Here is a 24,034-nt window from a genome sequence, read left to right as displayed (position 1 = left end):
TATTCTTAATAGGATATTATTTACCATGCCAATGGAGACAATAATTGTAATTACATAAGAAAGTTCATTAATTCGTAATTTATTGCGCCGTAAAATATACAACTAAATATTAAAACAACGTCTTCAATAAACTATGAATCTGACTTCTACTTCCCTCAAAAAATAATAACAAAGAGTATTATATATTATTCATTCTTTGAGTATCATAATTCTGTGTTTGGACACTATCCGTTATTAGCGGCCGTTAGTCGTTACCCCACTGGGTGTCATCTAACGAATCGCTATTTATACAGCCTGCCGTATAAATCTCTCGAGTTTTTCACTCTTGAAAAGGGAAAAGGCCATTTTGTTTATTCAGATCTGTTCTTTTCCAAAAGATAACTCGACAAGGATATCTCAAACTTGTTCTAGGTACATAAGTTTGTTTACTGAAAGATTAGTCTAACCTATTAATGTAAGAAAATTCAAAGAGTTCAACCTTCTTTCACTTGTTAATTTTGAAAATATATCAGGTTTTAATATTAAAAAAATAATTATTATTTGGGATGAACTTACACAATTCCATTAACCGAAAAATCTTCACTATGAAAGTAAGATAAAAAGTTTATAAGTACAACTTTTAAAAGATTCTTAACCTAAAGTATTTGGTGTTCGGAGTTGGAATTGGGATTGGGATTGGGGGGAAGTATTAAATTAACTTTTAATTAAAAAGAATAAACGCGGTCTTTTATAAGAGGAAGCGGTGAATTATATTTTCTCATTAAGCGCTCAATTACGGCTACCGAGCCTTTTATTAATAAGAAAATTATAATATATAGATGGGGGAGAGATAAAAATGAGATAAAATTAATAGTGTGCTGAAGATAAATGGGAGAGAAAGACTTAAATGAATAACGGGAGGAAAAAGTTCATCATAAAATAAGGGAAAAATATCAATTAAAAATCTCAGTACGGTTTTTCCACAAGGCCACAAGGATATGATCATAATTCAACATTTTCGTACGAAGCAATCATTTTAAGGTTCAATATTATTCATTAATTAAAACCTACAAATTATAGTTTACTCGCGGCAGCATTTTATGAACTAGTGATATTACATAATAATTATAGGTACCTACTACAGTGAGGCAGCTCATATTTAAGCTAAGCCGGTGGGGGACAAATATTTTAATAAATTATTGTAAAAAAACATTTTATCCAGGTTAAGTAAATTTTGCTTAACTTAAATTTTAATTTTAATTAAACAAATTTCTAACCAAAGGACCGAGAAAAAATTTAAAAATCCGAAAGGTTGAAAACCATAAATCTTCTGTCACTTTGTATTACTTCACATTTGAGATTAAGGTTTTTGCTTAGTGTGGTCAACAATTAGCGAAAATGCATATTACAAAAATTTCGCTACAAAACAATCATTTTATAGTTCTAACCCAGGGAGAAATATATTAAAACAATATTTTAACTAATGTATTGAAAGCAGAACGCAATTAAAATATATTAAAACAATAGTTAACCAATGTGTTTTGAAAGCAGAACGCAACTAAAATATATTCAAACAATATTTAACCAATGTATTTTGAAAGCAGAACGCAATTAAAATATATTAAAACAATCAAAGAGACCACTTCAAAAATAATAAGCAATCATACATAATTGTTTCTCGTGATGTGAAACGTAATTAATTTGTTGCCATTTTGGTGAATAATGGACTCGGCGTGATGAATAGATTGATAGTACTCACGTAATTATTCAATTAGAATAAAATTACACGATATTTGCGACACATACAATTTAGAATTTTCGACTATTTGTTAGACGCACCTACCTGCTTGGGTTTCTCTTTGCGTGGCTTATTATTAACTTCAGGAGAAACCAAATGATATAAGTACTAAAAAACGGGAAAAATATATCTTTCCTAGACACTAGTTATGGACTGATCGAAGTAATGCTATTAATGAAGTAAAAACCTAGAAATTTTCAATTATTGCACAATCGATAAAAGACCATTAAAACGTTTTTTAGTTTTTTGATTTTTATTTGTTATGAACTTACCAGGCGTAGCTTGCTGACTTTATTATTTACGAAAACAGTAATTATAAATGCAATTAAATATTCGAATAGTAATTTTTTTTTTTTTTATAGTGAATACCTCACAAGAGTCCCAACTGCTCCCGTCTGGAGCCAGTGAGACTATGGCATCCCCAATTGGGGGATGATGTGAGGCTGAAGGTAAGTGGGGAAGGGAAAGAGGAAGGTGGGGAAGTACCTGGCTATTCAGATCTAGTCACTAAACACGGCTAAAGCCATTTGGAGCAACGTTTCAATTCTGAATGGTGGTCTTACACCAGGGCGATACTGGTAGTATCTTCCACTCTGGAACGTGCCGCAAATATACTATATATTATTTTAATTAATTAATTGTGAAATAACACAAATTAATCACATAAAATTTATTTGCACACGCCGGGTTCGAACCCGCGACCTTCGGAATGGCAGTCCAATGCGTTACCACTGGACTATGCCGGCCGTCAGTAATGCTATTAATGAAGTAAAAACCTAGAATTTTTCAATTATTGCACAATCGATAAAAGACCATTAAAACGTTTTTTAGTCATTTTGATTTTTATTTGTTATGAACTTACCAGGCGTAGCTTGCTGACTTTATTATTTACGAAAACAGTAATTATAAATGCAATTAAATATTCGTATAGAGGGATTAACTACATTTGAGAAGGTGTATTAAATTACTTAATTATAATTCCGATTTTGATGCAAACAATGTATTCAAAAAGTTCCTCAAAATTTCGCGATTTGTTAATCGTATATTTTCTATATGTAGACTAATTGCCAAATAGCGAATGAAAGTTAGTTGAATACTTCAATGGAACTGAACATAAAATGTGGTCATTGATAAAACTTTATATAAATGAAAGGAATTATAGTTAATCTGCAAGAGTTAAATGAAATATTTAATCTGCTCTGAAATGAATCAAGCTTATTCAGCTTTTAGAAAAGCCGATTGAAGATTCACACTTTCGTGTTTTCGAAAGTTAATTTGATGTTTTAAAGAAAAGTTTTGCTAAAGAATCTAAAGGTACTCGTAGGTTTATACTTTGTGATAGCGTAATTAATTAATAGTGAAATTACTTAATTTAAAAAAACTTTATTCGTTACGATTGAAAACATATATTTAACCTGGGTTAAAATATTTAAATAAACAATGTCATAGAATTTTATTTATATGTCAAAAATTATTTCAAAAAATAAATATCTGATACAATTCAACGAGTTTTTTTATAATAACAATAAAATGAAAAGATATCCATAATCCTACTAATAAATTAGGAATTTATAAAATTAAATTAAACGATTGTAATTATTTAGTATATTGGGAAAACTATTTAGAAATACCTACATCTTAAAGAATGTCTCAGAGCTCGAAATAGCAATAATGACTTGGAATTTGCAAATCATTTATCAGAACATGATCGACGAATCATTGATATTAATACAGGGTTAAAAATATTCAATACAAGTTACAAGGTTTTGTTGATAAATCATTTATAAACATTAGAAATTAGGAAGTGTTAATAATTCATGGTCAGAACAAAATTGTCAGCAATTCAATTTTGGGTACCTATATTCCCGCTTAACCATTTTTCACCTCTACCGAACATGTAATTCCCTAAATATCTTCTTTTATTCTTCTGCCAATTTGGGTTTGTTCCTGTCCCCGCTCTCTAACCCCTCTCCAAATTATATTCTATATTTAACTTTACTATCTCATCCTTATAAAGAGAACATAGTTCTCAAAGCATGGAGATGTTGCATCTAATAAGTTAGTGTTAACAAAGTAATTTTACGTCAATTCATTAATGACCGATCAGTGGCTGAGTTGACATCGCTTTTGGGTCCCACCCAGGCTTAGTGTGTTTTGTTCCTCAGCTGGATAAGCCCTCCATCACAACAGAAGGAACATTTTCCCCTTTCTGTGGTGGCAGTAGGAAATTTTCAAATATTGTAAGGTTATTCGTAACCCGGGAATGTTTGTCTTTTCTTAATAAAGAAATAAAATCATGCAATTTTTCAGAACTGTACGAAACTTTTTCGATTTGCAACACGTGAAAAAGATTTTCGCGGTTTGTCAATCTTTTATTGAGCACGGGGAGGTGGCACTTGAGCCAATCATAAAGGCACAGAAAACTGTATTCAAAATATTCCTTAGGCTAACACTAATTACAAACCCTAACTCAATCAATAATATTATGAGAGTGTTTGGCATTCGGCAGATATAAACGCAACCCTCGCTCATCTTTATACAAACATACATAAATACTAAGAAAGAAATTATCTCTCTATTCGAAATACTAACAAAGATTTACTCAAAATTCCTTTAACTCATACCACTTTTGGTCAACCTTAGGTACTTTACGACAAGAATTTTTGACATTCTTTCAGATAGCACAAAAACTGTCATTCACCGAAAAATTTCAAACGTTTAAAAGAATAAAATTTAAAAGAAATTGGATTAAGAGTAAAGATTGGGCTTTCACCAGTGCTTTTACCCGAAACCGAAGTTAATTATTTTACCAAATGATCCAGCGAACATATTTTACAGTGTATACTCACAGGTATTATAAAATAATTTGAAAAATGTCTCAACACATGCTAGCTTAGTGAGACGGATTATGTGAAACCTCAACGTGTAACTATGACTGCCTCAACACAAGCTAGCCTAGTGAGGCGGGATATGAGAAACCCCAACGTGTATCTATGACTGCCTCAACACAGGCTAGCCTATTGAGGCGGGTTATGAGAAACCTCAACGTGTAACTATGACTACGTCAACACAAGCTAGTCTAGTGATGCGGGATATGAGAAACCCCAACGTATATCTATGACTGCCTCAACACAGGCTAGCCTATTGAGGCGGGTTATGAGAAACCTCAACGTGTAACTATGACTACGTCAACACAGGCTAGTCTAGTGATGCGGGACATGAGAAACTTCAAAGTGTAACTGTGCATTTCTATTCTTTATGTATTTATTACCTGCTCTTAAATATTATTTTCTATTGTTCATTTAATGTATATAATTAACAAACCACTGTACACTTTATTCAACATGTACTTTTAGATAAAGATTATTACTATGATAAATTGAGTTAATTTTTTATAATCAGATATAATAAAAGATTCACTTAATATAAAAGTAAGGATTTAGTACGTCAATCAAACAAGTTATAATATAATTCAATTTCAGAAAATTTCGTTATGCAGAATAAGTTAATTTCAGAGAAGCGAATTTGGCTCAGATATCTCAAAAAGTTTAGGAAAATAACAAAAACTAGAAGAAATGAAATTGTGCTCACATAATTCTGTGCGAGATCAGGGTGATTCGTCTGTATGCCATCGTCGAGGATAGACACGACCACTCCTTTGCCCGTATAGCCTTTCTGCCACGCGGGTCCAAGGTTCATGTCCAGTCCATCTTTAGCACCACCATTCTGTAAGAAATAAACAAACAAACTAATATTGCATCTGAATAATAAACTGAAAAGATTTGTATTTATCTGTTTTAAAAGTGATACAAACCATTTCACACAAGTAAACCTTAAAGCTCGTTCTAAGCTGGACGAAGCAAAAAAATGTATATGTATTTATATGTCCAAAACCCAGAAACCTGTATATTATCTATGGGGCTGAAGTAAAAAGGAAGGGGAATAGAACAGGGATTTTGGTGAGATGGCAGAATCAGGTCATTCAGATGTTGTCACTTCAAATAATATAAACGGATTCTGTTATTTTTCAACCCAAGTCTTGACCAGATCCGGGTAGTTGAACTAGTTAAATGTGTAAACACATGAATAAAAATGAGTTATTTTCTTAAGTGTTAAGAAAAATAAATACGGAACATTGTGATTATTTAGAAAGCATTGAAGAATATCTTGAAGTATTCGTAGTAAGCGTTCAAAAATAAGAAGAATATTACTGAAGATGGTTTGAAAGGAAGATATGTAAATACGAATGTTGTAGGGAGCGCACTAATATAAAAAAAAGATTATAATCAATGAGTATTCTGCTGTGAAAATATTTAATGAAACACGATTTATTTAAAATAAAACAAAAATCTCTCCACAAATGTCTTTAGTGGCATTTAAAGAAACGCTGTGATTTTTTTCATTCCTATAACCTACTTAATGCGAAGGACCAGAAAGTATTACAAAATTACATTCTATGACTAGAATGTGTTTTGTCTTTAGATAATTTTATGGCGTAAAAATAATTCAGATGCTGCGAATAGAACAAACTTGGCCTTTGAAATGATCGAGTATTTTTATAAGCCCAGAAAAAATAAAGTAACCGGCCTATAAAAACTGCTTTAAAGTTCGAAATCTCCTACTCGGCCTATGAATAGAGATTATTCTATTTTTTTATAATTTGGCTCTCTGAACGGTTCCGTGCTAACTCAACACAGTGACTATTCAACACACTTTTAAAAAGTGATATAAAGTCATTAAAAACGATGGCATTTTTTTTTCAACCTAACCTAACCTAACCTTACCTACTTAACCCAGTTAAAATATATAAATATATATATAAATATACATATATACAACTATTCTAGAAGAGTGACTAACATAAACAGTATGAAGCAGGTAAAAGTAGGTAATTGTAAAGATTATCTTCAAAAATGACATGTTATATTTTTTATGAGCTTAAAAAAAGTGTTCAAGCGATATATGTTATATTATGTGTGTGGGAATTCAAATTGCGGGGTCTTAAGCTGTGATCTCGGAAAATAACACGGAAACGTTTATGCCATTTACTGGGATCAAATATGATTCCGGTACGTGGGTTCTCCCGTCAGAATATAATAATACGGAAGTTTATGGGTATGCTAATTTTACTAAATCCTAGTACTTAATGAATTATTGGAACCCTCGTTTAATTGAATTTACCTCTCCGATCAATCATTAAAGCAAATGATGCTGGCTTTACAATTGGATTTAATTATGATCCTTATGTACGAGTAGACCAAGTGAATGAGAGGATTAAAAGATGGATGGAATAGGTCGTTTATGAGAACTTAACCCTTTACATCCGGTAATTATTACGTCGACCGTGAGGTATTGAAGAGTAAAATAATTAATATCATTTTTCACTAAATTAAATTTTAATGTATATATAATTTAACGTACAATTAACGATATTGTTTACGAGATAATTTTTGAGGGTATGTAATTACTTTATTTATTATGTGATTTATTGAATTATTTATAATTAATCCCTGCATTAATTGAAGCATTGGGTGGAAAAGAGAAGTTATCGCCAACATTGCGTTCTGAGATAATCGAATTCAAAGTTTTCAGCAGATTTATTTCGATGAATCCTTTTATTCTATTTACTTTTTATTTCTTTTCTATTCTCATATATACATTTTACGTTTAATTACAGTTTACGTAGATTATATGTTTCAGTAATTAAAAAATGTTAATTATTAGTATCTGTACGAAAACAGGTTAGTAGAACAGTTTGTGAACTTTTTACAAACAGTTTTACATATAGGTATATCCTCTGGAGACGGGATATGTTTCTTTCTTAAAGGGATGCTTGCGCACAATTTTCACTTCAATTCCGCATTTTGTGTGCCTATCTATGCATTCTTATTATTTGTCTGATATTTTAAAATATGGAATTATTGCATTATACTATCACTGCATAGATTCTGGAATAAACTCTTCTATTATAATAGTTAAATAAAGGTATTAATTAATCATGTTCAGAGTCACGCCTGACGCAGGTATTTGAATAATTTAAACCATTTGAAACAAATAACATATTTGAGTTTTATTTTTAAATACCCAGTTATTTGAATTGAATATGAAAATGGTAGGATAACTTTCCGCGGAGACTTTATTTTTGATTCGGGTTTATTAAAAATGTTTTTTCCCTAATTTGCGGAATTTTAAATAAATGGGCCCAAGCGAATACAAAGGGTCGAGCGCACTTTCACCTTTCGATAACATGTTATGTTTAACAATCCCAGTTGATTAATTTAGACTTCCAATTCAACAAGGCGATTAAATTTCTCTATCATGGGTCTATTTCACAGTGAAGACAGAACATTCAAAATAAAGAATGATGTTTTTTCACATTAAAAAAATGTTGTTTTAAGAATAGAGTCGTGGTATCATAAAATTTAATCACCATTAAGTAATTATTTGACTTAAACATACTTAAAATAATGATCATTATTACCAAATGTATGGTTGTAAACTCATTTATAACTTTCGATACCTAATTTTAATTAAATCAATCCCTCGGAAAGGTTAGCAAAAATTATCGTTATTCTCGTACATTGATACTTAATGTTAACATGTCTCATCTACAACTATTGCAGGTTTTTGCAATTTTGTATGAACGCGAGCAGACCTGCTTTTTTAGTTTAGTTATTAACTTTTGCATAAATATGAATGTGGAAAAGCGAGAGATTTGTCAACACAGAGAAAACACGACGAATGAGCAGCAACACGTATGTAAATGGAGAAATAATCATCACCGTGTAAGACTGAAAAATGTGGTTTAAATCTTCAAAATTACATAAACACATTGAATGTAATTGTGACCTTCGGGTTGGTAACCCATCGCTTCGATTAAGCTCCAGGCGTACATCTCTTGAGTTACTTCAGCGGACTCTGTCCACATCAGGTCCAGCGATAACTCGTTGGATGTCTTCAAACAAACTGAAGCTCAATCCATCTAAGACTGAGTTTCTCTGGGTAGCCACAAACAAACGTCAACATTTCATAGACAATACACCTATTACTATTTCCGGCAGCGATATCATCCCAAAAACAACAGTCAAACTTCTCCATGTCAATTTCGATTCAGATTTTTCGTTTAAAAGTCAAATAAATCGGACTGTAAGCACCGGTTTTTTTCACCTAAGACAACTCAAGTCTGTCCGAAGAAACCTTCCTTCAGAAGCAACAAAACAACTTATTAACTCTTACGTAGTCTCACGTCTCGATTACTGCAACGGAATATATGACAGCCTTCCAAAATATCAAATTGACAAACTTCAATCAGTGTTTAATGCAGCAGCACGGCTCATAACCGGGGTTTCAAAATATTCGCACATTTCAGAACACCTTCGTAACCTTCACTGGCTCAAGTGCCCTGAAAGAATCCAGTGCAAACTGTGCTGGATGGTGTTTAAATCCATCAATGAAATGGCCCCACCCTACATCTCTGAACTATGCTTCCCGGAAAACACTGGTCTGAGGCAGTCAACGCTTAGATCAGCAACATCAGCAGCTGTAGGCAGACTGATAGAACCTATGCGCAAGCCAAATACTAAGTTTGGTGATCGCGCTTTCGGAGTATCTGGGCCGAAGGCTTGGAATAAACTCCCTCCGGAACTAAGATCCATAACAAGTCCAACAGAATTCAGGTCTAAACTAAAAACTTACCTTTTTAAGCTGTCGTACCCTTAAATTAAATATACCAATCCTAAGAGAAAGTCCAGTTATATTCAATTTTTCAATTAAGTCCTAAATCCTGTATCTAAATTTCGCCAATAAACAATTAGATAATGTTAATTAAGTGTTAATCTCAAGTGACCTACCAGGTAAGTATTGTACTGTATATTTTCTCTATAAATAGTTAAGTAATAACATAGATCACTGTAGAAATGTATTATAAGTTTGTACAGCGCCCTTGAGGTGTTTTTGCACAAAAACGGCGCTATACAAGTCATCCAAGTATTATTATTATTATTATCTTCTTCCTTGGAGTTGTTTTTCGCAACTTGTCATAGATTCCTTCACACGTTAATTAATTATAAAACCAAGGTATCCATTCTACTTTTGACGTTCATTCACCCTACTTACGTACAATTAAGATATTGAAAGTTCCGTAATTGACGTACGGCAGAGAGAGCTTAATAAACTTGATTTTATCTCGACTGGGGAGCGCGGTGTGACCAGTAGCGGTGGTGATTTACTAGCCACTTTGTCAATGAAGATTAAATAAAATAAGGGAATAAAAAAGAATAAACGTGAATGAATATACATACCTACAGCCATCGCCCAAGGATTTTGGTTCTAGAATTTAGAACTTAAAATCAAACTAAAAATGTAAAATTTATAAAATACTATTATTACAAAAACTATAATTTATAATTACACGAAAATCAATCATAAAAATACTATTTTCGGTCAAAAATATTGTAATAATCGCAGATAACAGTGTACCTGCATGGAAATCTCCCGGCTGAGTTTAATAATGTATTATATATGGATCTTTTCTCCATTTTATTTATCAATTTACGAAATACCATTTTTCTCGAAAGTTTCATCAAAACTGAACACAGTCTAAAAAGCAACACGAGATCTGTGACCGCTAACTTATATTTACTTTTAAAAAAACTATATGTTAATTTACTTACTTACTGATCTGCGCGAGAGTTGAACCTGCAACGTCCCGATTCAACACTAAATGCCCTGATCACTGCGCTACAGAGGCCCCTCAACTTAAAACAAAGTTAATAGAATAGTGCTGTGCCTTATAAGATCTTTCCATTTTATTTAAAGTTCCCTCGTCTAACTCTTGCTTTAATACATGTAATATAAAATAAAACTTAATTGAACAAACCACAAACAAAGAAAAACGTTGGCTGTGGATTGCGTTATGTGTACATAAGAGCATCAGATGCTAACAGATTCTACTAGCTTCAACGGACATGGTTTGTGCTTGTGTCAGTATACAAAAGCTCTACAACTGGGCTTAATTTCCCACGAGGAACAAAAGATAAAGCCTTTAAGGGCGCAAAAGTCACCGTAAGCCTGCCGGGCATGTCGGTAAGAGCACCACCTGTTGGTGGCTTATGGAAGGTCTCAATTTAAAATTAAATAAAAAATTGCATACCTGACAATAAAAGCGTTTTCCATCAGTAATTCAAACAGAAAAAATATCCATCACGTGTGTCATGTCAACAAGCAACTTGTCTCTGATAAATAACGTCTTCTTGAAATAAGAAAATTTTAATTATAAAGCAAAAAATCTATTTTCTAAAGTAGTAAAAAAATGTGAGCATTGGCATCTTGAAATTAGCACAGCTGTTTTTGTCTAGCATATCTAGTTCAATGCAATTAGTTTCAGTTCTGGTCTTCGATTCCATCATAAGCCATGGAGCGTAGAAATATCAATTTAAAAATAAAAAAAGCAAGATACTATTATTTGTTTCAGATTATTTTTCAGCGACAAGAAAAGGATTTAGAGTGAAACAGGGAGTAAGTTAATGCAGTCCCACGATGAACTGCTCTATAAACCGTTACAGTAGAATCATTTTAAAGAAATTTTTGTTTGCGGTTTAATCAGATACCATCGCCAACTCGCCATCGCCATCGCCAAAATAAGCTCTTGCAGTCTCAACAAAGCCTCAAACTGCACAGATGAACCCCGTAATAACCCCATGTACTTGTCCTTCTATAAGTAGAGTTGATACTAATAAATATCTTGGAATTCAAATAGACGATCTTCTTAAATGGAATGTACATGTTACAAACCTAACGACAAAACTAAGGAAACTCATATTTTTCTTTAAAAAATGTTAGGGATATTTTAAATAGAAAACAACTGAAACATGTTTACTGTGCTCTTGCACAATCGTCTCTTCAATATGGTATTATCAGTTGGGGTAGTGCCACAAATACTTACCTGGAGCCTACAAAAGATACTGTACTGATTTAATTTTTAAGAGACTAAATTTTCGTAACCTGAAAAAATTATACTAAAAAAATATCCTAATTCATCAATTTAAAAATACCCATATGTATGAAGCACGAGTAAGCACTAGAGCTTTGAGACAGTCACATGTAAAAAAAAATAACATCCCAGTTTGTCAAACCTCCTATGGACAAAAAAGTTTTGAATACAATGCTATTAGGCTATTCAATTTTCTACCTACTGACATTAGAAACACGCAAACCAAAACTTCTTTAAAAGTAAAATCATTAATTACCTCCGATAAACATATCCATCAGGAGTATTTCTTGCCATATTTTTATAAATAAATAAAATAAATAAATAAAATAAATAAATAAAAAATAAATTCAAACATGAATTTTATAATCTAAAAAAAAATACCGATTTTATTTTATCTGTCATTTTAACAATATTATATAAACAAAACCCAGTTAGCAAACAACTTGTAAATTGCCATCTCAACACTCGTTTCACACCTAGTGATAAGTGATTTCTATAACTAAATGTAATATTAAAATAATGATATTAAAAATATATATATATATAAAAAAATTATAATTATAACTTTTCAAGAGTTAGAATCGGGAAGGGATTCTGACTCACCACTGGTCTTCTTGTTGCGAATCGCATGGCCCCGAGGGACAGCGCGGGGGGTAATCACTGCAAAGGTTTCCGTTAAAGATTCAATATTATTCACACTAAAGGAGCACTTCGTATGTTCACGGTACAGGCATTTTAAACAAATTAGTTTTTACAATTGTTAATATGTCACAGATGTAAATATGTACTCGACACTGTCAGACAGGAACAGGTTATTGGGTGGAAGAATGCAGGAACATATGGTAGAGAGATATGCATAAAATTGCGTCAACAGTGCGTGCACGAGAGCTTATTATGTTTTTGTTATTACATAAACTTTATATATTATATAGGGATTCCATTTATTCCCGGCAGTAATGAAGTCAACTTGACAGGATGACACTTGTTCCCACCTGAACTAAAGCCAGCGCCCACACACATACATTACATATGTCTCGTCAATTCAGTCCTGGCATTTACACGGGCGACACTGCATCTCATTATAAATGCATTTCTAATTCTGACGGCTGACAGAGCCCGCGAGGTAACACCCTGTGCTGCCATTGGAGGTACTCGCCTACCATAAATCAAATGAGGTGCGACCTAAATTAGTAATTATTTAATATAGAAAGAAATTTGTACTTTCTTTTGTATCTATCCTTAAATAAATAAATAAATACATATTAATAATATTATAGTAAATGAGACTCAAACTCGGGACTCCTACACTACACATAAATACAAATTGACGAATCTATCCATGACGCCATCTACGTTCGCAATTTTGATCGGATAGAATTTTGTTAATGATTTTGATTAAAAAAATACCATGAATAAAGTTAAATTTGTTCAACTATTGTGTCAAAGATGAAGTGCGCAAAATTTCACCAAACTCGGAATAAAACTGTAGATTCGGATACAAATCAGATCCACAAACAGACACTCTCCAGTATGTTTGCATTTAAAAAGTTTGTGTATGGGATACGAACCATTCTCAATATAAAACCGCTTGCACCAGTATTGTTGACAGCATCTTTCATACAGACGTATTAATGCACACAAAAATTTGGCCTTGTGATCAATTTACGACTCCAAAAATATTTTTATTCTATATTCTGATCAGAAATGCTTGGGAGGAGAGTACCTAATAAAATCTTCCAGAGAAATACCTATTTAGGGTTATTTAGGGTCAGGTGCTTGTGGCATTCTAGTTTTAAAAATATATACATTTAATTTTTAATTATTTATATATTTTGAATTAGTAAGATAGGAAATTATAACACATAATTATGATTAAACTGTAAAATGACGAAACTTCTAAGGACGGGTTGTTTCGGAAAATTTGAACAATTCATAAAATTTCAACGTTCATTTTCGGGTTCTGTGAAAGTCCTATTCAAGTTCTGTTATTATATCATTACAGGCTAGTTACTTGACAGATCTTGAAAAAAAATTTCACACAACTTGAAAATTAACTTTCGAATTTTTGAACGGTTCATTTAACATTATAAATATGACAATGTAGTTATTTTCTCTTAATCTTCATTTTTGTAGAGCAGTGTCGCCAAGAATTCCTGAAAATAATGCCTTCGATTTAACAGAGGGGGATATAAATTAAATGTTTTTATATTACTAAAAATAATAACTGGAATTTCTAACCAGAAAGAACATGTGGTGGAAGTCGGTGGAACTTTTTTTAAAACTCTAGTTAGAGTAAATATTTCAATCATTTTTTTTTAACAAATACTCATAGTGTTTCATAAAACATGTATTATAACCATATGACGTTAAAGCTGTTTTATTAAAATTAATTGCAGATTTAAATACTTTACCCATGTTGAAAACTTTCTGATTTAAAAATTTGGAAAATAGGACGAGCCGGTCAATGTATCAGGCGCAACTAAGCAATATTGACAGCGGGACAAATAAATCAACTTTGCGCGCATCTGTAGACTATTGGATTACGTTGACAAAATAAATACTTGCAGTTTTTTAACTGGTTTATGGAGAACGTTTCAAATGAATTTATGTTTTGCTTGAATACAATGCTTTTACATATTTTTGGCGCCGTACTTTCCTTTGGCCATCCTTATGTGCGGCCACACCCCGCCTTTGTTTCCACTCTCACATCAAACGCAGAACATTCTAATTCAGTCGTTGCTTTGATAGTCCGTGCAATTTGGTCCCAGATCGGCAACAGTCAGCACGCTTCCAAGTAACATCTCCTTTTATTCGGATTATCTTAGCGGTTGTCTTATATCTATGAGGCAAAAGCGCAATATATTTATAAATATATCGATAAACTGACAAAGGCCCTTCTAGAGGCAAGCCACATATCTACTATCACAACCGAAAATTCATATTTCTGTTTCTTTGAATATGTTGCAACAAGTAAAAGTTTATGAGTGTCTAGCATTTAAAACAGTGAATGAAAGTCTGAACATTAAATGTAGAACTTTAGGAAAAGCATCATGTAGTAATAACATCCTTGCTTTGGTTTCGTTTCTCTACGACTAAGTTAGTCACCAGACAAATAGTACCAGAGAATCCGGCTAGAAACTTCGGGTAGCAAATTTGATCAAAACGCTTGAACTTTTCGATCTTCCGTGAAACATTTCAAGCAATAATATATGCAGACGTAATATTTTGAGTCATGCACTTGCTATGTTATACAGGCACAGTGTACTCCGACTGTACAGACTACAGACTATGGAGTTCAGATTTACAGTACGGCGCTTCTCAAGTGACAGATTTACGAGCACAGTCGGAACATTGAGATGCAAATCAACAGCTGCTCTTACAATGCAGGGGATCGGCAACTTTAAATTGAATGCCACCAGTCTATTAAAAATTTAAAAGTATTTTCGTCATTCAATTTAATAAAAAAGCTTTAAATATATGCAAGCTTTGGAAGTTAAACACCTTTTTAATTATATCTTCCCTTATTATCACTAGATTCGTTTTAAGTTTCATTTAAACTATTATTGAAATAATATTTTTGTTTGAAAATTCAAGAAAATTATGTTATGTGATGCTGCGCACTGCATACTATATTGGCAAATCGTATTGCGTTTAGTCTTATTGATGCATCAAAGCAAACCTCACAATGAAAATGATGCAATGAGATGAAAATAGTTCTGAATATCTGAAGCACTATTTTTATTTCAGTTAAAAAAAGTTGTAAAAATTGACTCCGAAGTTAACTATTCGATATTTTTTGCTGTTTCACCAAACAGAAATTCAGATAAAATTATACTAATAGGATGTAATTTGCATGTAATAACTGTGTATTCAAATCGTCGCTGTTCCCGCCAAAAACACGAAAATTCCAACATTAACTGAATAACTTTAAACTTTAGAACAGAAGGAATCTACAAATAATTAAATTCAATGAGATATTTAAGCCGAAACATTTGATAATGACTGATGAAATATTGTAACTCGATGCAAATGAAGCGCTTTTGAGATTGAAAGCGGGAAAAGCCGGCCATACACATTTAATCTGCATAAATAGCTTGGCATTTATCTCAGAGCTTTCAGGGAGTGGTCCCCCTACCCTGTAACTACCCTGCTCTCTCCTCCACAACTTGGATTGTTATATGGAGTGTTTAGTAAGAGTGCCTAGTATCGAGAATATGCTAAGTTCTTTTATAGTAAATATACATGGTTTTAAGTGACGTACTTGACTTATCTGAACCACATTATTGGCATTATTTGGAGTAAAAAATGTAAATGAAAATTTTGTTTTTCTTCAAAATCAAACTGGTCACTCAGCCGAGTAACCACCCAACCCCACATCTCGACCCTACTTGTTCAATACCTACTGATTTTTTATGTTGAAAAAAAAAATCAAAAATGTCACCGGCGATGAAAATTTCATTTACATATTTTACTGTAAATAATGTCAGAAATCACTGGTTAAAAGTAAGTCAACAATGTCAGGAACCACTGGTTAAATATTAAGTGAACTATGTACCTTAACACCCTGCATATAATGATTTATATGGTAACAGGATAACTCATCAAAATGATAATTCATCACATTTAAAAAAAGTTAAATAAGTCATGGAAAGTGATGAAACAAAAACTTTATTAACTGGGTTAAGTAGGTTAGGTTAGTTTAGGTTAGGTTTAATTTTTTCTTCATCGTTTCTAATGACTTTATATCACTTATTAAAAGTGTGTTGAGTTATCATGGAACCGATTAATATAACTCAATTAGATTTTTACTGTTCCGCATTGCCCGAGTTTCAACAATCCTTGAAAACCTGGATGTAAATGTGATTCCCACATGACAAAAAATGCAGTTAAATGAATATTTCAAAGCTATATACTTCATGATGGAAAAGATGTCATGCACTCAAACTAATTACTACTAAATTTATCTACAAAGAAAAAAATGCGCACACTGCACATTTCATGACGAGTTCAGAGATTTGAATTATTTCGAATTTAAAAAAAGTTTTCTTTTAAATTAGGTAAATTCAGTGAGAAAAAACTGTGTAAGTCACTAAAAACCAAAACAACTCAAACCAAGCCTACCGGGATAAGTATTGATTGAATAATACCTAATTATAAATAACGATATTTCTACCAAACAAAATAGCATGGAAACATACGAGAAAACATTTGTTTTTCAGAGATTGTCACATAGTCTTTCTAGGAGAGTACATTATGTAATTCATAAAACTATAAATATATACGTGAGTTTTCAAATTTTAAAGAAAAAACTTTTTTAGGGAATATTTTTTTTTATAACTAAATTTTTGACCTTAAATAATCAATCCATTATTTCACACGTCAAACTAGAGGTCGCACGCTGTAAGCATGTCATTCACTCTGATAGACCCTTGACTTCTCCACTTGAGTTTCTCCACGGCGGCGTAGCACGGCCGTAGACGGATAGTATCAGAGGACGTAGTAAAGTCGTAGAACCTACGTACAATACCATTATTACAATATTGTAGAAAATAGAAACATGAAATTTTAATCAGAATATTAATCTTGGCGAAAATTTGTGTACTGAAACAACTAAAACCCTAGAACGGTGTGCTTTGATGAGCTTAAATAAGCGCAGCTTCTTCGGTCTGAAATTCTGGTTATAGATATTTAGTTACAACATAGAACATGTTATATTTTTTTAACAAATACCTGTCATGTTTTTTGTAGCTTTTATTTTTATGTATTCTTTATTGATTTAAATAATATTGTGAAATTGACCTGCTGAAAAACTGGCAGCTTAGCGGGTGCTTGTAATGAAGTATAATAATAAAAAAAAACCTATCATATGCCATTTTGTTGTTTCGACCAATAACGGTCCAGGTGAATTAAGTTGGTCAAAAACCATTCGTATAGAAAACCATTGGGTGTTTGGCCGAGTTCCGGATTGATAAGTACGAAACGCACAGAGGGTATTTAATAATTTTCCAAAACGTATTAAAATTTAACCCATCAGGCCTTGGGCATATTTTGTGTTTATTCCGCTTTGCAATAATATCAAAATCGTGACGCGCTTTCAGATTTTATTTAGAAAGAATTAACATTTTTTTAAATATATAAATTTAGAATTTAAACTTGCAAAGACTTGAACCGGAAAAAATCTGTGAACGAAAAAAAACACACACACTTTTTTGTCGTTTTAAAACATAAAAGGTACAACAATATTATTATATGACATGAATGCAATAGGGGTTTTACATGGGCCCAAAGCGCATTCATGCGCCGAAAGAGAGGATAAACAGCGCGTGGCCGTCTCCGACCGCAGAGCACATGATAGCACACGAGAGGGAAGAATGGTCCGCAGACAACACCAACTTGAGTTGTTAGAAGCTGCCGAAGGGGCGGAGAGTGTATTATATGGCCCTGGAATAGACGACTTGATGTAAGTTGTAAAGATATTTTTTTTAATCTATGTAAAGTGCTTTTCAAACTTTAAACGCGTTTTTCTCAAAACTGTGTTTTGAAAGTCGGTGACCATGATTACTCAGAAACTGCTCAACCGATCAGTCTCAAATTTTAACACAAGCTTTTTAAGTATATTTTAGAGTTATTAATTGAAGGCCAGTTCTTATCGATAAATATTTTTTTTTAAAACAATATTAGGCCAAAATTTTGGTAAAAAGTGTATTTTTTTTGAGAAGCCGCCATTTAGTCAAAAAAAATTATTTTGCTCTGTCCTTCGATCAATTAGAGAAATATTTATTATTATAAAGAAATCCGTTTGGTTTTTTTCATTTGAGAGGATCCAGTCTAGAGTCCAGGTCACCGCAAGATACCTTTTTTTAGAGGAGCTTCTGGAGATCAGCTATAGCAGCTTTCAAAATTATTATTTTTACAAATAAAAATTCTTTAAATACTGTTTATGAATTATTTATGAACACGACGGAAGTGAAACTTTTAGTATTCTTCTCTCTCTCTTTTCATTTCATTCTCTCTTTTTTTCTGTCTATTGACATATTTATATATGACATAGCATGTGATAAAAAAAATTAAAAGTTATAAAAATATGGGATTCGAACCCGGGTCCTGCATAACGAGTGTCGAACGCTCTGCCTCTAGACCGCGAGGAGAGATATTTCGCGCAACGCGGCGTTATCGGCCTTGATTAGTAATTTTAATGATTCAAAATAAAAATAATTAATCAAAATACCGAGCGACTCTACCGGCACGATTTGTAAGCTATATTTCGACCAAAATATCATATAGGTACCGTAAATTAAAGTAAAGGTAAATTAACAAATTTATGTAATTTTTTACTACATTTGTAGCGTCGAGAATAATCCATTGAATAATTAATAATAAACCGCTCGACCTACTTAGTACCTACTCCCGAATTATGTACCTGCATCGCATCGTAAACAAAGTATGCAGGGACCTACTTGTCTACTCGCGACAATACTATCGCGCACTCAGTCTGGGACATTACGAGAACTCGTCAGAAGGTTCGAGTCTTCCGCCTATGCATTATTGCCACGCTATCGAAGGTTCCCGAAATACACAGTCTGTGCGAGTGCCTAGAATTTAGTTGCCATCCATCTACCTACTGCTACCGTCGGCCGTGTAGTATAAAAATGCCCGACGCAGCGAGTCAGTCAGTCAGTTATCTATCAGCCGTCAGTATACAAGTATCAACGAGTGTTAACCCGCGCTGCTCTTACTAGCGCAAAGGACGATATTCCCGGCTTCGCCCGTACCATCATGGACTCTATCGGGACACCATCATAGCGCCTCGGCCACGTCCATGGCCAGCGCTACTCGGATTACAAGAGCCCTGGTTCCAGTGTCTCTGACCAGCGCTTCTTCCACGCTACCATGACCACCACGAGGACACGCAGCATCCTCACTGGTCACACCGTTCCCGTTCAACCGCCTACAAGGTCCGCCGCACCTTCGGCCGTCTCGTCAGCACTGGAGTGCCTGAAGACCTACGTTCTTCGCCAGTGCCTGACCTTCATCGAGTCCCAGTCACCAGCGCCCGGCGTCGACTCACTGACCCGCGCCTGACCAGCACATCACCGCAGCAACCGGAGTATTAAACATCTGTCCTACATCACCTCCTCGTCACGGCAACTGACTCACCAATAAACACACGTGACCTTCACAACTTACTTTCATTTCGTGCCTCTCTCCTGATCCCCAAACATTATTACAAATCGTTGATAAAAAAAAATAATTAATCAAAATACCGAGCGACTCTACCGGCTCGATTTGTAAGCTATATTTCGACCAACATATCATATAGGTACCGTAAATAAGTGTAAAGGTAAATTAGCAAATTTATGTTATTTTTTACTACATTATTACAAATCGTTGATAAATAAAAATAATTAATCAAAATACCGAGCGACTCTACCGGCTCAATTTGTAAGCTATATTTCGACCAAAATATCATATAGGTACCGTAAAGTAAATTAAATTTAAATTAACAAATGTATCTAATTTTTTACTACATTATTACAAATCGTTGATAGAAAAAATTAAAAGTTATAAAAATATGGGATTCGAACCCGGGTCCTGCATAACGAGTGTCGAACGCTCTAATACCATTACCATTACCATTATATGTGTACGAATTTTTACTTTAATAAATTGAAAAGTCTTCTCAGAATTTTTTTTTGAAAAATCCCTTTTTCGGGCCTCCTGACTGTATATAACCCCTTGGCAGGTAAATAACTAAACATAATTTTCTTGTTACCCGGAGCCAGTGGGGCACACCATGACTTTGGAGAAACTGCGAGGACGATGGTGATTGCAATTGTGAAAGTGAGGAAATAAGAAGGAAGGATATGAAGTTATGGAAGAGGAGGATTGGAGAGTTTTTGGTTATTAAAATCAGATAACTTTTTGAGTCTGATTGGCAATGTTGAGTTGGGCCCGCCTGTTATTTTGAATATCAATGGTTTTGTTACTCTAATCAAGGGATATGTTAATCCAGAAAAGTAAAATCTAGTTTCAAAAGGTTTTTCGCGTAATTCACAATGTCTTTGGATTTTTCAACAATGAAAAGAAAAACTTTGAACATTAGACGTTATAATTGTTTCATATTTTTTTCTACGATTGTGATTTTTTTTATAAGTGAATTTTGCAAAATCATTTTACCGTCTGATACTGACTTAGTTTTTTTTAGTAATATAGCTTTAAGGCTAGAATTAATGGCCAGAACAAATTGGAAACTTAAGTGAAAGTTGTCTTGTAAGAAAAATGTATTGTTACAAAATTTCTATTTAGATATTTACTGAGTTTGAGAAAAAGTTTCTCAGATAAAATAAATCAAAGGTTATTGCTGAGTATTATTATTAGAAGTAGACTTATTTATTATTAGAGTAAGTAATAAATTTCACAGACACAAGAGTGAGAATAATACATTTATAAAAACTCAGAAGCACTCAAACGATGTCTTCCTATATTTCGGTGTCATCTCCCTTTGCCTTGAGCGATGACTGCCTAAATTTAGATTATTATCCCATTATCTTAAATTTATTTAGAAATTCCCGCAAACAGCTAAGATGTTCACTTGCTAGATTAATTCAGTTCCTGTCGATTTCCAATAGATGGCAGTAGTGGTCACTTCCTCTCATTTCTCCTATACATATCTTAACACAAAACAATTTAGGCAGTTGGAATAATTTCATCGCAATGAAGTGATTTGTGAAGTTACCTGACAAACGTCACGAGGAATGTCATGTATTACCAAAAAACGTTACGAATATGTAGGTACTAATTCGATTTCTGTTGACGTTTTATAGTTAATGTTTTAAAGGTAATGTCATTGTCAAATCTTTGAAAGGAGGCAGATCGTGTACTAATTAATGTCTAATTAAAATCACAACTTATTGGCAATATAATAAAATTACTTTGCCATCTGATGAACGACAATTTTACTATTTGAAAATGAAACACTGTGTATTCAACACTTTAAATTAATAATAATCTACACGTTTCAAAGTTAATGGCTTCTTTATTAAGATAATGAAATAACGAATTACAAATAGACAAATAATTACAAATTGAAAAAAAAACTATAATAATAATTTTCCAACCACACTTTGGAAACAAATCATCTTTTGATTTAAATTGAGAGTGAACATTTTAAAACGTATACAATTAAATAATCTGAAATTTTAGAAATTAGAAAGACTTGTAATAGTCAATTAAATATTATTATTAACCAAATTTTAAAACAGTCATCTCTTAAATCTATTTTCGTTTTGTCTATACTTGTCTTCTTTAAAATTAGTTTATGTTCATTATCCTGACGAAGAAGCCTTTGGAAGCTTTGAAAAATGTAGATTATTATTAATTAAAAGTGGTGTACACAAAGTGTTTCATTTTCATATAATTAAAATGATGTCACTAATTAAAATTCTAATCTTGTACATTAATCTATCTTAGGCGTTTCTTCGGTTAGATATTTATGAAGAATGCTGCTAAGATCTAAATTGCATGCAATTGTTGTTTTATACTGTACATACGAGGGCGTACCCAAAAAACCGAACTGATGTTGCGGGGGCTCAGTATTAGTATAGTACCGGATTCTGTGGGTAGAACTACGTAAAGCTACCTTTCCTAACTCAGTATGATATGCACTGCGCTGGAAAAGTCGTTTACGAAGATCAGCCATCTCAAAAACGACGATTACCCAAATCACCAACAAATTCACACCAGCCGAATGGATGACTTCTCCACCGCAGAGCTTGGCATACTGACTGGGAAAAGGTTGTTGTTCACGGTTCTACCGGCAGAACCTGATACTATAAAAACTAAGCCCCTCGCTACATCAGTTTGTTTATTTTGGGTACCCCCTCGTATATCCGGGGAGTTGGGGAATTGTTATACCATTTCATGACGAAAGTCTAATTATAGATTTACTGCTTTACGGTTAAAAATTCAATTTTTTATTAATTAAGGTAGGTCCACATTTACTTAAACAAAATAATTGCAATCTTGTTCCACTAAATGTCTAATAAAAAAACTACGGATGCTTTGTCTTCATGACCACATAATATATTATAATGCTCTAAGATAAACACATCTTCCAAAGTTCCAGAAACCTTCTCACAATCAGCAGGTCACTAGAAAACACGTCCGAGACATTTCCCCTTCGATCCTGTAGTAATTGCGTTGAAACCTATTTAAATCAAAATCAAAATAAAGACTTTCAACTTTAAAAAGGATGCAGTTTGGACTGAAACGCAAACATAAATAAAGTTGTCGAAGTCGCTTACTGATAGTTTTTATTGCGTAAACTGTAATTACTACTATACACGAAACAAAAAAAAATTAATTTAAAAATTGTCACTTAAATTTGCAACCCTTACAAAAAATGTTCAAATGCTAAATGTTGTTTGGCATTATATTAATTTTACATATTGTATTTTTTTAAATGATATAATTGTAAAGCTGCACATCTTGATACAGGAATGCCCTACTGAGATGTGCAGAGTAAGTTTTTTTATGTTAAAAACTGTTTTTTTGAATACATAAATAAATAAAATTGAATTTTTTGGAGCGTCTTTGGTATTTTTTTTAAATACAAATACAACGCACAGTGTTCTCACTTTCTAAAATATATACAACGGAATCCATTTAATAGGTAAGTGGTTACATTTCAAATGCGACAATACAAAACGTGGTGTTCTCACATAAGACATCAGTTGATTCCGTTTACTAGGTACGCGGCAAAAATGTTATATGCTGAATGCTTTATAAGAGAAGTCTTGTTGATGTTCCCAAAAATCTTAAATTCACTTTGTTTCACTGATAATGTCTTCTACTATATTTTTTTTTAGTTATTTATTAAGTTAAAAGAAATACATATTTCGCTTTGTTAACTTAAGTGTACATTGATATAAACAAAAATAATATATATAATTAATAATTATGGTTTACTACCTAAGTAACATATTTTTCTTAAGTAAGAGCATTTTGGTTTTGCTCATTGATCTTGAGGGCAAACAGTTTTTTCTTAAATATATTTATTCTATTTACGGTTGTCAGGCTATCAGGAAGGAGATTATATATGTTTACACACTCATGGCCTATGTTTCTTTTACCACACTCTGTCTTTGCTGAAGTTGTGTATAATTTATTATGTTGTCTTGTGTGGTGGTCATGTACTTGTGATATTTTAATAAATGAAGTATTTGTGTGTATGAGGCCATTTTGGATTTTGTGAATTAATAGGCATA

General features: G+C 32.8%; 1 protein-coding gene across 1 annotated transcript in view; it reads right to left on the bottom strand.

Moving 5' to 3' along the window:
• Fur2 (furin-like protease 2) overlaps positions 1–24,034 on the bottom strand; it is a 116,995-nt gene that overhangs the window by 62,838 nt on the left and 30,123 nt on the right. Inside the window, exon 3 of the mRNA XM_089643730.1 lies at positions 5,369–5,503. Within this exon, the coding sequence (XP_089499856.1) occupies positions 5,369–5,503 (135 nt within the window). The remainder of the gene's footprint in view (positions 1–5,368; positions 5,504–24,034) is intronic.

This window comes from Hesperophylax consimilis, chromosome 2 (genome assembly GCF_061612785.1).
Source record: "Hesperophylax consimilis isolate HC1 chromosome 2, BYU_Hcon_1.0, whole genome shotgun sequence".
NCBI lineage: Eukaryota > Metazoa > Arthropoda > Insecta > Trichoptera > Limnephilidae > Hesperophylax > Hesperophylax consimilis.
The sequence above is the reverse complement of the archived record's forward strand: the minus strand, read 5'-3'. Positions and strand labels throughout refer to the sequence as shown.